At 38.5% G+C, this 15053-nt stretch overlaps 1 protein-coding gene across 4 annotated transcripts in view; it reads right to left on the reverse strand.

The window, feature by feature from the left end:
- NECTIN3 (nectin cell adhesion molecule 3) overlaps nt 1-15053 on the reverse strand; it is a 72126-nt gene that overhangs the window by 41755 nt on the left and 15318 nt on the right. For all 4 annotated transcript variants that reach the window (XM_052794504.1, XM_052794505.1, XM_052794506.1 and 1 more), the window contains exon 2: nt 2130-2468. In XM_052794504.1, the coding sequence (XP_052650464.1) occupies nt 2130-2468 (339 nt within the window). The remainder of the gene's footprint in view (nt 1-2129; nt 2469-15053) is intronic.

Here is a 15053-nt window from a genome sequence, read left to right on the forward strand (position 1 = left end):
CAGGACATTATATCCTGTAGTTATTTTTCCCTCCATTTGTCTTCAGTGTCTCTGCCTTACAGTGTATAAGCATCTACTACATGACTAAGTATGCCCACTACATATAGGAAGGAAGTGAATTCTTTGCTAAATAGGAACAGACAGGGATTAGGAAAAAAGGCAATGCTGCTTGGACTGGAAACAATTTCAGCCCTAGGACATGAACTTTTCCGTCCTCACTTAAAGGAGAGTTTTTTAGAACAGTGGGAGAATGCAGTTAGAATAAAGCTTATTTAAGTTATATCAGGTTTTAAATTTTGATTGGAGCTATTCCATGCCTTAAGACTGATGAGAGTGGAACTGCTGAGTTCAGGCCAGTAAAGGTCAAAAGTTATTCAGTTACATGCATATTCTGAAACCCATTACTTCCCCAGTATTTTTACTGTTTAAGTCTCAATGTCAGTGTAGCCAAAAGTTTTCAGAAGAACAGAAAACACGCTGCTGAGGCCACAGAACATAGGTAAGTCCAACAGAGGGTTAGCTACCCAGCTGTATGTGCAAGCCAAGCAGCTGCTAACTAGGATGGAAAGGCATCTTTGCAAGTAGTAGTTGGGTTTTGCAATTCAGAGGTTGATACCAAGTCACTGAGAGGCTTACAACTATCAGCAACCATCTACATCAACTAAGAAAAAAACCCTATGATCAGGACTACTGTATGCCTGACAAATACTTCTTTACCTATTCCAACTGCCATTTTTGATAATATGTATCTTATCAGGCAAGTTGCAGTCCTAACATTTTCAAATGTAGAATAATAAACACATGGGCCATACATTTGCTTTCCTAGTTCCTCCTAAGGTTCTCCATAAACCTAAAATTTGAAGGGCAAAATGGACACACCTACTAATGTGACCTGAAAAAAAAAAAATCTTAGAAATAGGAACTGACGAGAAGAGATGAGGGAAAGCAGTAAGAAGCTCCCACTGTATGTTCATAAAGCACAATAGCTGAAACCTGAAATCAAAAGACTGCTACAATAGCCGCAGACATAGCTACTTGTAGTACAGTACAGACAGAATACAGATGGAAAAGAGCTACGTGCTTTGTATATCACATAGAACTTCTTTGGCCAAGCTACTTGTTTCAAAGTGGATTAAGCCACTTGCTGTGATGCATTTATTTTGCCCCACCTTGTGGTGAAAACCAGTTTACATACTGTGCTACAGCCATCTGATTTATCTCACACAGTATTCTACTGCTGTGGAAAGCAGAGATCAAAGACCAAGAAGATGCTAAAAAGCACATTCGTTTACAAAAAGAGTCATTGAGGACCACCTCAGCTGTAGAAAATATCACTTGACTACTTGCAGCCAATACAGAAGTAACTTACTCTATTATAAGAAGGTATAATACTATAAGGAGAAGGCAAGTCAGTAGGTTTTCAAGTTTCCGGACATAGTAATCATTTTACCTCATATTGCACTACCACCTAAGTCTACCTGTGCTTCAGTACTAGTCCTTTATGACAGCAATACTGAACTCTCAACAAGATAGACAAAATTAGTTTATGTGAAAAACTGAGTTTATATAAGCTTCACATTATGACTATCCACAACCAGTCAAGGGCTTAAATTGCCTCTTTTTTCCCCCATAATTCCCAGTAGTAGTCTAGGCAGTCTTGCTTTACATTTATACTGTGCAAAGAACAGTTTACACTACCAGCCCCAAGCAGCTACATTAACTTATCATATTAGCAACACATTTATGAGGAAATTTAGCCAAGGTGGTAACTAAACCTGCATTTGGCAGCTTCTCAGCACACACACACGGTCTATATTATCAGCACTCCCAGGTCTAAGTTCTAAAGCACTGCCCAAATATTTAGATTAGCACAATGCCTAAATAGTAACTGCTTATTTTTAATATCTGGACAACCAATGACCAAGTTCTAAAGAAGCAAGACCCAAAAGAAGTCTCCTCAATGATGTTACTAAGTATACCAAGACACCTGTTAGGAAAGACTGGCAAATACATTTTTTGTATTGTCATTGGGTTAAAAGGTAAAATAAAATGTATTAATAAGTTTGCAGAATTTCACTAAGAAGTTTGTGCTATTAATTTCACTTCCTTTCATAAAGAAGTTGACTTACCTAGTACTGTTACAGTTGTTGATGACTGTGTATTTCCAAGTGGGAATGTAACTGCCTTGCAAATATATTCTCCTGCATCAGAAAAGCTTACATTTTTTAAGATGATTGTTGCATCAGTAAGTGAGTAGTTTTTAAATGACACTCTTCCTTGGTATTCTCCTTGAACAGATATTCCATATTCAGGATGATGAACAGCAATAGTCTGTGAACTTTTACCATGTATCTTCTCCCAAGAAACTTGTGTAATTGTTTCATTTACATCAATTATGCATTTCAGTGCAACCTTCTTCCCCCAAACTGCTGTCACATGTGGATCAACAATTGGTCCAGCTAAGGCACCTAAAAACAAAGCAATCATTAGTTGGTACACAAGGTTATGCCTCCCATTAAGCCTTCTTCAGTATTTAACTTGCCTTTTTCAAAGAGAATTCCTGCTTCTGACTAACAGTATTCTAGCTGATTCACAGCAGTGTGGAAACATTACAAAAGCATGCTTTAAGCAGAAACATTAAAGCTAGGTGTAGATCAACCATTCTTCAGAGAATTTTATCACTAATACACAACTTTCTATAATAATGACCTGGTAATTGTTTAACTGGTGTATCAATCTTTGGGGAATTTAACTAGATATGAGCATTGCATGTATTCACATTTACTGAAAAAACAGTAATCAGACATAGTACTTTAGCAGTCTGATTACTGATCCAGAGCATCAGGTAAAAATTTAAGTTAAATTACTGCACTTACTTCTACTTTCAAAAGATAAGACTCCTGATAACTTAAGGAGAAATGCAGAAGTGAAACTCCTACCACTTACTATACCAGTCACTACTTAAAAAGCAAAGCTACAATTACAAAAACCAAAAAAACCCCCAACCCCACAAACTACTCCATCTTAACAGTGACAGTCGATCAGTATCCTAGTTTCCAATAAACATGTGTACCATCATACATATGCAATCTTCTGCTACACTGTAGTGTAGTGTCTTCACACTAGATCTTCCCTCTGTATTAACACAGTAAATATGCAGGAACAGGTATAGTCAAGTGTTTGCTTAAGATTCATTGTATTTCCATTTAATATCCAAAATACTTTTCCACAGTAGCAACTGCATTCTGAGTTGAGCATCTTACACCACCTTCTTTCAAAAAAGGAAATCCACCAGGACAAAGCAGCAGCTCATTAAACCACAGGTTCACAATTTCTTTGCCAAACAGATGCTCTAGCAACTTCAATCATCTGTTCTCTTGGAGTAAACTAACATGATGAAAAAGACTCAAAGTCTTAGTCTGCATTGTATTTCTTTTTATTGTGCTTAAGTTTTAACAGAGCCATTTCAACTACTCTGATTTTCTCTTCAGTTATCAAATCAGTACTCAAGCTGTTACCGAGAAAGTTCACCCATGGAACAAGATTCAAGTATAAATTTTAGCGGCCTCATTTTCACAAGCACAAAGAGGTTGTTCAACTTGAGACATTAACTGCCTTTTCAGTCAACAAGTTCCCACAAAAGAGAAACTGTGTGTTCAGGAAAAAATTCTCTATATACCTTTATGTACAAGTCCATTGTTAAAAGCTTTCCGTTTCCCATCAATTGATTTTTCAGTATTCAAATCATAATTTAAGCCAATGAAGTCACCTAAACAAGCAATTTAAAGATTCAGCTATGGATTTCTTCAGCATAAAACTACTGACTAATGCCAATAGTATGAAAGCATTAAGTTGCACAAATAAATCAAAATAAACCAGAACTTTATACCAAGATAGTTGATATGCCAGTTACTAAGAGGGGCTGGTAAGGGGGAAAAAATAGCCAGGAAACTCAAAAAACTGAGTAATTTTCACATAGAGTATATCTACCATGACTAATCCACAAGTAATGCAAGAACATTTTGTCTAGTCTCCTCATGCGTCTTGAACTAATACATACTGTTGAGACAAACACTGGAAAGAGGGATTCACTTTCACCATATTCAAGTCTGCTTATCACCATTCTCAACATGCCTTAAGCAAACAATTTGTATCCACTTACTAATCAAGATCTTATTTATAACTTCTCAAGGCAAAAACAGCATCATGAAGTTTTCTTACATTTTTTCTTTAGATTTGACAAAGTTTCTTGTGGATTTTTTTCCCCTTTTCTTTCTGCTCACTTGGAAGACAGAAAAAATAGTTTATGTCTTCCCTCTCATTTCCTCAATCATGTGTACTCTGACAGGTTGTATGTTCCAGCACAGCTTTGAAACATGGAATGAGGTTCATGCATAAGCCACTTAATTGAAGACACTGTCAGATAAGTAATTATTGTAACCCACCAGTAAAAGTTGAGTAGCTAAGTCCCTATTGCACTAACTGATTTTTTTTTGATCGCACAGTGATTCAATCCACATTGGTAATACTTCACATCCAAGTCTATCACAAAACTACCTTGTGTCCAAAGCTAACAGAAGTTAAGCAGGTAGATAGTCCTCCTAGTTGATCTACTTGACAACCTATTTTCCAATGTATTTGCCAACGTGCTAATAAAACTCTCAACCTATTCCACATATAACACTGTTAGTTGCATGCAGACACTGACAGTCCACATTTCAGCTTCTCAAACTGCAACGGTTCTTCTCTACCTGTAATTTTAACAGCCAAGAGGACTTTTAAAAAAGCAGTCATTTACTACTCATGGCTTCACACTTACTTATTAATACCATGAGACTGCCCTACCTCAACTTAAAGTCTTAAGATAAAATAATTTCAAAGCTGATTATCTCATTTGAGAGTACAGGGAGGGAAAGCACGATCTTCTTGTTCTTATATCTTTGGTAAAACACCTTCCAGAGCAACATGATTTTGGCCTTTTTGAATTCTGACACCCCCTGCTCCCTCCCCAAAATGAGCTGCAGTACCTCTTCATTTTCCCACCCATCCTTGACATCACCACACAGACCAGATTTCAAGGCCCAGTACTGCAAATATCTCAGCCCAAATTGTACAAGCTATTGTTTTATTTCAGATAAACACTAGATTTCATAATTTTTTCCAAACAAAATTTTTATCAGGTTTACATTGTGTTCACTAGCTCTTCCGTTTCAGACCATTGCAAAAATCTTATTCAAAACAGCAAGGCACTGACCATTCTCACTTAACTTGTCAAAAAGCAGTTTGAAGAGTAAACAAAACAGAAAAATCCCCAAAACTCACTTCTAGCATTAAAAGCCACAGAACTAGGAGCTATCAATATTGACCATGATAACAGAAGCTGTTCACTAGTAATTCTTAATCAAGCTTCTCTCACTAACTGAAAGAAAGATACTGAGGAATTATCAGGTCTTGAAAACATAATGACCTTCTCAAAGTAATCATGCTACTAATTAAGACAGTACTCCCCACACTTCCAGGCTTGTTATTTGTTGTAATAAACAGCAAATCTAGAGATTTTCTATGTGGAACAGCAATGCACAAGTCTAATAACAAAAGCAATTGATTTTGTTACCTGCTATAGAACCCTGGCCTGCTTAACAGCACACCACCGGCAAGACTGAGAGACCACATTGACACTTCCTAGCCACTTATTTTGCACCAGCTGTCAACTGTTTCCACAAGACAATAAAGCCATACTGCAGAAGAGCAGAAAAACTTAAGTTCTTCCCTACATCAGCAAATTATTCAGCTCATGGGTATATCTGGCCTTAACACACACTAACACAGGGAACCAAGAAGAGTTCCAAACAAGAGCAGACCAGAACAACAAGAACATCCCATTTTGGTGACAGCAAGTTACTATGTCAGCAGAACTTCCATGAAACACTCTTAAGGTCAGGCTAAGCATTATTTTGTTAGGTCAGTTTAATTTTAGCTGGCATCAGAAAGCTTAGACTCATTCTTCCAGCCTGCCTTCTCCTGCATCAGCACCCATCAGGTACCTAAGAGTGCCCAACCTACAAAAACTCACTTGTTTTCTTCCTGATTTAGCCTTCTGAATTGGCTCATTCCCTGCTCAGTCAATCACTAGTGGCAATGCAACAGAGGCAAGAACACAGACACACATTCTAGTGGCATTTTCAGATTTATTTAGCTAGAGAATCAAATCACTTAAGGATACTGCAAAAACCAAGCCTGAAACCTCAACTTGAGGCTTTATAAAAATATATGCTTAAATTACTAGAACAAAGTCAGTATGTGTCTTTTGAGTACCAGAGCACAATCAAATTACTGTGTCAAAAAAAAGATCAGAACCAAGGAATGGAAGGGATTCAGATTTAGTAGTAAAAAATGCTTCAACACTAGCTTCCAATCAGAATTGTTAAAAAAATACTTAGAAAAAAACCTGCACTTGCATCAAAGAGAGAGTATTATAACCTAGGGTTGTTCTCACTGAAGGATCTACTTTATCACAACCCTTGCTTGAAGCGGAGTGCTAGTTTGTCAATGAAGTTTTTGGGGCAAAGTGGGCTGGGAACAGGGCACAAAGTTGGCTTCTGTAAGCATTACATTTACTAGACTCGACTCAAACTCCTTCTTTTCTATGGCACTTTTTGTTTAAAAAAGCAGCAAGCCAGAAGCATATTATTTCCATCTTAGAAGAGTAATTCTTAAAACCTTGTTCAGTGTTTATCACAGCAGTGTAACAGGCATACAAAAGCCTACCAGAAGGCAAAAAAATCTGGTGAAATGAGGCATAGCAATTGAACAGTCTGAAGCTGAGACTACTCAAATCCTCTTAGCCTTTCTCTGCATTTGCCAGCTATCTCAGGCTGCATTTCCATTTTATTAATGTCCAAGGGACTAATCTTTTGAATCCAGAGGTCAACTTTACCTGATACCAAAAGGAAACTAGGAACATAACAATTGCTTAAATAATGACATATTCCTAGACTTCTCCCATTGCATTGATATATCACTACTGTGGCTCATGTACATTCATCACTTGGAAACATATCTATAACTTCTGAATGTTACCTTTTTATACCTACAAATGGACCAAAACTAGGTTCCAGCCTTAACTTTATCTAACACGTAAGCAGCTCTCCTCTAGGTGACTATAGCCTACATGCTTACAAAGGCTAGAGTAAGAGGAACATCATTTTTAGTTGAAAATTGTAAAAAGAAGTTGCACAAAGGTAAAATTTTTCAAGCAACCTAGAAGTTGAAGACATTGGCCACAAGAACTGATCGAGTTTGAGAATGCATGAAAAGGTTAGTCTCTTGATTTCAGTACTGTCTCAAAAGTTAACTGTTGCTGAAGCAGGGGTTTTACTCAAAACATCAAGCTCAAGACAGACAAATTCTCAGTTAAGTGCTATCATAGGATGTTCTGCAGAATTTTTAAGTACTTTGAACCTCTACCTGCTGCTCCTAAGGGTAGAGCTAACAACATATTACACCATTTTACCAAGAGGCTTGTGTTACTCAACTACTTCATTCCTCACAGCTGATGGAAGGGACAGTCAATTATCTTCCTCTAGTTGCTGAATCAACATGTATATCTATATATAGATAGATATTAAGGAATACTGATATTTGTGGGGAAGGCTACAGCGACCATTCACAAGATAGCACCCAAAGCCCACAGAGAGAAGAATCACACTGCCTGTTAAAAGGCCAGATAATGCAATACTGGACATAATACTCTCATCCTAATACAAATGGGTCAAGATTATAAAGTATGCAAATCTCTACAGCGCCACAATAAACACTTATTATGAGGAAGATTGACATTTTCATCACAGAAAGCAAGGAAACAGATTAGAAAGAGATATTCTACTCCAGTGCAACACAAAGTCAAAGAAAAAAAGTAGTTAAACTCAGAGTTTAACATTAACATAGTTTGAGCCCAACTCATAGAGTCATGAGTTGGAGCTTCAAAAAAGCTCTGCACCTCTGCACTTGAAGTCAGACATGGCTGTGACCCACTATTATTATTTCACAATGCCATTTTCTTCACATGTTAACTGGTGCTTCTGTTCTAGTTTCACTAACTCCACACAGGGCAGAGACCATGCCCCTGCATACTCTGCTTCCTACCATGCTGCACAAACCTTTAGTATCTAGCAGCAGGAAACTAAATACAACCTAAGACACTAGAGAAAAGTTTAAAAAAGGTTAGGCTCATGATTCAAATTGAGTTGTGAAGTACACTCTTAAAAAGCCAGTTTTATAAGGTTAGAGCTTTAAATCTAACTACTCACCAAGAATGCTTACAAAGTCCCATGAACTTTAAAACTTCATCTGGAATTTCAACTTATTAGCATCAGCGCCTGTTTTACACACTCTTACATTATAATCTTCTATGTATGTTAACACAGAGCAAATTAAGACATTCATGTTTATCCTGATACTAAGCATTCAGATGTTTACAAGACATGAACTAATAAGTGAGGCAAGCTATGAGGCAGCTGGAAGTTCTTCCACAATGAACATTCCAACCTCTGTTTAACCAGACAAACCTCCTAATCCCACCCCCTTTAAAAGGAAATGGGTCAGGCTCAAGTGCAGGACTGGAAGAGAATATCTCATCCTTAGTCGCACTCCCTCAAAAAACTAGTAGTAAGAGTAAACAAGTAGTTCAAAAGTTATCCATAGAAATATACACCACTTCTCCCTAAACACCACAAAGTGTTGCACATTCCATTCAAATAAATTTAAATCCCCAAGTACCGGAACAATAGGTATAAATACACTAAAAGAAAAGCAAAATAGCTTGAAAAAAGCAGCTATTCATGTAACTAAAACCTTTGATTGGAAAGTTTGTTAAGGAGTTCCAGACTATCTTCAAAATATTTTGAAACACAAAAGACAAGTCAATAGTTCTGACAAACTGACCTGGAAGATGAGGTTAAAGTCCTCCTATATGACATCCAGTTTAAACACGAAACCAAAATATCTAACAGATACAGTGGGAGGTCAAAAGGAACATCACATTTCTGTATATTGGTGGGGCTGCCAACTAACTGCATTAGATGTTAGTGAAGTTATGTACAACAAATCTTTGATAGTCAGCCTGAAAAAAGCTTCAAGCTCTAGTGGGTCCAAATTAGAATAGTAGTCAGTAGAAACAAGTATAAGTAACAGATACAGGATGTTAAGTAACTGGTTAGAGAGCAAAGACTGTTCTGAAAGTTACAGCAAGTATGAGTATATGGTGATTATGTTTCAAGACTTAAAAGTGCCACTGTAGAATATGCTAATATGGAAGTAAATTCTCTACCCAACATCAGTGAGGCTCCATCTTGAGTTGTTCAGCTTGATCATCATACTTCAGGTATTAGCCACCCAGAGAGTCTGAAAGCAAACAAAGTGTACTCAAAGGCCTTAGAAAACATGACCTACAAGGAAGGACTGGAAGAACTGATCATTGCTCTCAAAGGCGGCAACCCAATAAAGGTCCTGAAGTACTTACACTGCAAAAAGAGAATGCCTGCACTGCTGAGTATGCTTATGGAGGTTAGGAAGGAGATAAACTGAAGCAATAAAGAAAAAAAAAAACAAAACACCACAAAAACAAGCAACAAAACCCACTGAAATCAAGAAAACCTTTGATGCTACGGAAAGTGAATTCCTCAAATGAACATCCTGACCAAAATGGTAAGACTCCACGACCTCTAGAAAGGTTTGATGTTTAGTTATAAAAACACAAACATCCAAACCAACCTAAGCTGATCCTGAACTGGGGGTAGAGATATGATCTGTTCAAGGATTTTGCCAGCCTAATTACTATAAGATTATTAACAGACCTTTTTAGCAAAGTAATAATCTGGTCTTCCTTCAAATTCTTGTTAGCTGATACAACACACATGCTGATGAACTCGATTACAAGCTCTTCTTTCAGGAGCTTATTTGCAACAATCCATTCCACACACTTATACCACTTGCTCCCTCATGACCTTTTGGTTCACCCAGACCTCACTACTCAGTGGATTTCAGACTACATTGCTTTTAGAAGTCTTTTCATTCCCAGTCCTCTTACCAGCAACCTGCTGATTCACATTTTTCCACCTGTGTTTCAAGACTACCCTCACTTGCTTTGCAAATCAAGGAATGAACACAGTTATATATGAAGGGATTAGCAAAAACAGAAAGGAATTATCTCAGAAGACATCTAGGATGGCCAATTCATTCCATTTTCAATGCTCAGTTAGCAGCACTTAAAAAAATTTCTGAAACCAAAAGTTCTAGGTTCGAGCACCAGTGCTTTTAGCTAACACGTATTTACTTAAGACAGAACACTCAACTACTTTTTTCATCCTTAGGTCTACTGCATTTGGTGTTTAACTTGAATGTTATATTCAACCTGTTCAATTAGCTGTCTTCTCACCAAAAGTTTTTGACCATTTGCTGCTTCCATTTGTATCCCTTCCAGTTACGCTTTTCAGTAAAAGTTTTCCTCTTCAGAGGGACAGCCAGCTCACAGCAGGTAAGTCTTCTCTATTACTTATTTCTTGTATTCTCATCCACAAGCAAATATTCAGCTTTTGCAGATATTCAGCTTTTGTCATGTATTTAAAAGCTTTTAACTCTTCAAAGCTGTGTACATGAATCCACGCAAAATCTCTATTAGCATCAGTTTGTCCTCAACTGAGTCAATGTGACATACTCAAATCACTCTTTAGAGACTAGTTTTCTCATTCTCAACCACAAATAAGACTTGTAGAAATAACAGACAGCCTTCAGCTTTGAGAAAAGTAACTCATTCTGAGTATGATCATTAGTAAGTTATTTTATAAACTGATGTTTAGACATAAGTTTAGCGTTGCTTTCTTAAAATTTCTTTTAAAAGCTCCATTTCTTCATTTTTTTGCAGGGCTGTGAATTCAAGATGATAACATAAATTCCACTTAGGAGATAGAGTAACACCTAATCACTTAGTTTTAGTCAGCTAGTGCTTCAGCTTTTCTGCCTTCTATAAATTGAGTACACAGAGCTTCATGTGCCTTTAAGTCAGCCCCATCACGTACTACCAATCGCCTTTCATGATACAGAGACAATTATGTACATTACACAAAAATCGCCACTTTCTGGACATCAATTCATTCTTAAAAGTTTTCAATTCTAGTATGCTCTTCAGAGCTAAGTCTAGAAGTTCCAAAACTGGCATTACTATGCTTTAAGTTCAAAGCAGATGCCAACATAATATCATGACAGAGGACATGCTTCAAAGCAGTACATTGCCTAGTTCATACCTTTCATGTGCAGCTGCCTTCATGCAAGACCTCTGGCAAAGATAGTCTTCTTACCTCTTAAGAGTGTAAAACTGATAAGACAACACAGCTTCCAGTCCACAGTCCAAACTTTAGAGATAAGCACGAGACATTCAAGCTGCTATAAATCACCATTATTCTACCACATTCAGAACTGTATGTGAGACGCTCAGCTGAGCCACTGAAGGACAATCCAGTGGAGGCAAGGCTTAGTGTAGGACTTCCCTTCAGGTAAGAGCAGCACTCAAGTCAGAGACACACCTGACTTGAGCAGGATCGCCTATATAATTGACTGCATAGATGAAAAGAAGGCATCAAAAGATCCAATATTTGATTACAAAAATAAATGCGTGACCTGAATATTTTATGTAAGTTATTGTAGACTGGGGCAGGGCAGGGGGGGGCTAATCACCTCTGTAGCCTCACCTTTCAGCAACTCTTAGATAAAATGCTTCAAAAAAAAGGGAAGACACTTTGATCAAGACGGCAGTTCTAGATTGAGATTCCTTCCCTGCACTCCAGATATAGTTCCCCATCACCTAGAAACCTAACAGCATAACTTGTCATAATAACGATTTGTGCTCTCACCAAGGAGAAAGTTACCAAGAGTCACATGCGGAAATATAAGCAACAGCAAGGGGAGGGGGGGCAGTTTGTCAGGACAAACATGTACTCCTAATACTTTCAGCTGTCCCAAGCCTGATCTGACCTGTCAGCTTAACCCTCAGTTGATTTAAGTAATGATCCATCTTCTGTTGATTTCATAAGCTTTCTGCATCCATAGCATCCTATGGCAAGGAGTGCCAGCAATCTTGCCACCAGTTCTAAAAAACACCTTCTTAGCTTGCAACTTTCCTCCTCTTAGCTTCATTTGACAAACACCTACTTCTTGCACTGTAAAAGTTAATCTCTATATATGTTGTTGACATCACTCATGATTGCCACAGACTCCACCATATTCCTCCCTCTCTTCCCTTACTCCCAAGAAATTGCCTCTTTTCTCAACTGAGAAGTCTTAGCCAACTTTCATACCTTTGATCCTTGCTGCCTTCCTCTGAACCTACCCCAAACCTAAAGTGGTTTTTGGGTTGGTTTTTTTTTGGTTGTTTTTTTTTTTTCTCACTTTTAAGATCAAGGGACCAAAACTGAACAGAAGTATTTGAAGAACAGGCAAGCAATCTATTTACATGTTAGCACAGTATGTTCTGTTTTGTTCTTTTACTCCAACACTTGATTTGCGCCCCCCCCTTTTAAAAATAACTAACACAGAAAAATCATCAGTTCACAGAACTGACCATCACATACCCAAGGCCTTGTTTCCAACAGTCAGCTCAGAAGCAATAATACATATGAAGTTTACTCCTTCCCTCCACAAAGGAGGCCTCATGGGCATCACTGAACATTTATCTACACGGCAGCTTGTTTCATTGTTCCATCACTCAGTTTCATAAGGTCCTCCGTAACTCTGTAATTCATCTTTATTCCAACTTGCTATCAGCAACAAGTAGTTATGTTTAATTAGGGCATCTGATACTCCAGGGAATGAAATAGACAAGATCCTACTATATCCCCCAGAACCACAGCTTCCACCATATGAATTCTCTGCAGAAAAAGGTCCTTGCAAGACTGCAGTGACTACTTACTGAATGTTTGGTCAGATAACTATCCTCCCACACTTCCTTCCAGACTCCAAACCTCTCCACTCCTTATCTGGAAAACCAATTTAATGCTATTTAATGCTATCGCAATACTGACCAGCTTGGTTTTTTTTTGTTTGTTTTTTTTTTTTGAGAGGAAGAAGAAAATTGGGGCAGATCAGGCACTATAAATATCACACAAGTCCAAAGAGTTATTGCCCATCACTCCTACTTCATTTCAAAAATCTGGGATTTATCAGTGATATAGCAGCACAGCCTCTTCCACCTAGCCACAAACTTGCAAAAACATGGCTTGGTAGGAGTCACACACTAAGTCCAACAAACAACTTCCCTTCCAAGTTACATGATTGTTGTTTGAGCACTACCATATAATAAACTTGCCATTACATAGACTAACAGAAATTCAACAAGGCAACTGCAGTCAGAATCCAAAAATGCAATACAAAGTGATCAGTATAGGATTTTTGTCATTGCTGTTTGCTGTCTTTCATTATAAGGTAGAAGGCCACTATTCTGCTACACAGCAACAGATACATACACTGCCATACTAATCATAAGGATAACTGCAATGTGTATCTTGTTAGATTACCTACAAAGCTCGTGTCTACCCCAGAGTGTAAGGTATTAGCAGCAAGACATTCTTCACTCAATCATTCTGACTTCATCTGTCAGAGCCAGGCATTCAGAATGCTCAAGTCCCAGGAATCACTATTTATCAGTATCAGCTCGTAGAGAAAATGCATTCACAGAAAGCCTGTGATGTCTCCAAAGTGTTCAACAGGTCATCTCCGACACAGGTATAAGCTATATTCATCATTTCCAACCAAGATACCTACCAGTTACCACAAATACAAGTGAACTGCGTATAGGTTTCTTCATAATGCATTTCTCATGGGCAAAGGCAAACAAGCTCTAATGTTGATTTAGAGAATAATGATTTCATGTTGGTAAAAGGCAAGGGACCTCTAGAGGCGACCTAGTCCTGCTCAAAGTAGGTCCAGTTGTATCAGACTGCTTGGAGACTCATCCAGTCAGGTTTTGAATATCACCATAGAATGAGATTCCTCAATCACTTTAGGCACCTGGCTCCAGTGTCTGATCTCGCTCAGAGAAGTATTTTTTTCTTACGTTGACCTGGAATTTCCCCCACTCCAGCTTGTTCCCATTTCCTCGTGCTGCATCTCTAAGGAAAATCTGGCTCCATCTTCTTGACACGCTCCCATCAGCCAGCAATAATGTCGCCTTCCCCTCAGCCTTCCCTTCCCCAGGCTGATCAAGCCCAGCTTTTGCAGTCTCTCCTCATACATCCTGTGCTCCAGCCCCCGACCAACGTGGTGGCCCACCACTGGGCTTGCTCCAGTACTTCAGTGTCTCTCTGGTACTGGGGAGCCCCAAACTGGGCACAGTGCTTCAGTGTGAAATAGACGTGAAGGATCCCTTTCCTCAACCTGATGCCATGCTTAACAGAGCCCAGGATGAGGTAGTCTTTCTTTGCTGCAAGGGCAAACTGCTGATACATGCTCAATTTGGTGTTCACCAGGACCCTACATCTGTACCTGCCAAGCTGCCTTGAACACCATAGCCTGCAATCATGAGGTTTCTTCCAGGTGCCTAAAGAAGGCTTCATATACTTTTTGATCAGGCCAGCAGTAGCAGACACTTAATAGCATCACCTGTTTTGCTCTGTCCTCTTAACATTACCAATAAGCTTTTAACTGGCTTGTCACCTGCTCAAGGGCAAAGGTCCATACATTCTATCCACTCTTCTGTACAGCACTATCTTTCTCACCTTCCGAGCTTGCCTTTCCTGAAAGGTATGAATCCAGCTAATTGCACTACTCCAGTCATTGAAGCTATCCCACCACATTGCCAGAATCCTAATGAGGTCACAAGTCTGTGGTTGCGCACAGTCCTCATTTGTGCTGCCTTCACAATGGAAGGGGAAAAACCCTCTCCCATCATGTCCCCCTGACACTTCTTTATTGCTCCTTGTATCTTATCTTCAGATAAGAGAAAAATCTGAGGACATGCCAACATATCTAGTTTAAAGCCCTCCTCACAAGTTAACACTATTGGA

This window comes from Harpia harpyja, chromosome 8, assembly GCF_026419915.1.
Source record: "Harpia harpyja isolate bHarHar1 chromosome 8, bHarHar1 primary haplotype, whole genome shotgun sequence".
Taxonomy (NCBI): Eukaryota; Metazoa; Chordata; class Aves; order Accipitriformes; family Accipitridae; genus Harpia; species Harpia harpyja.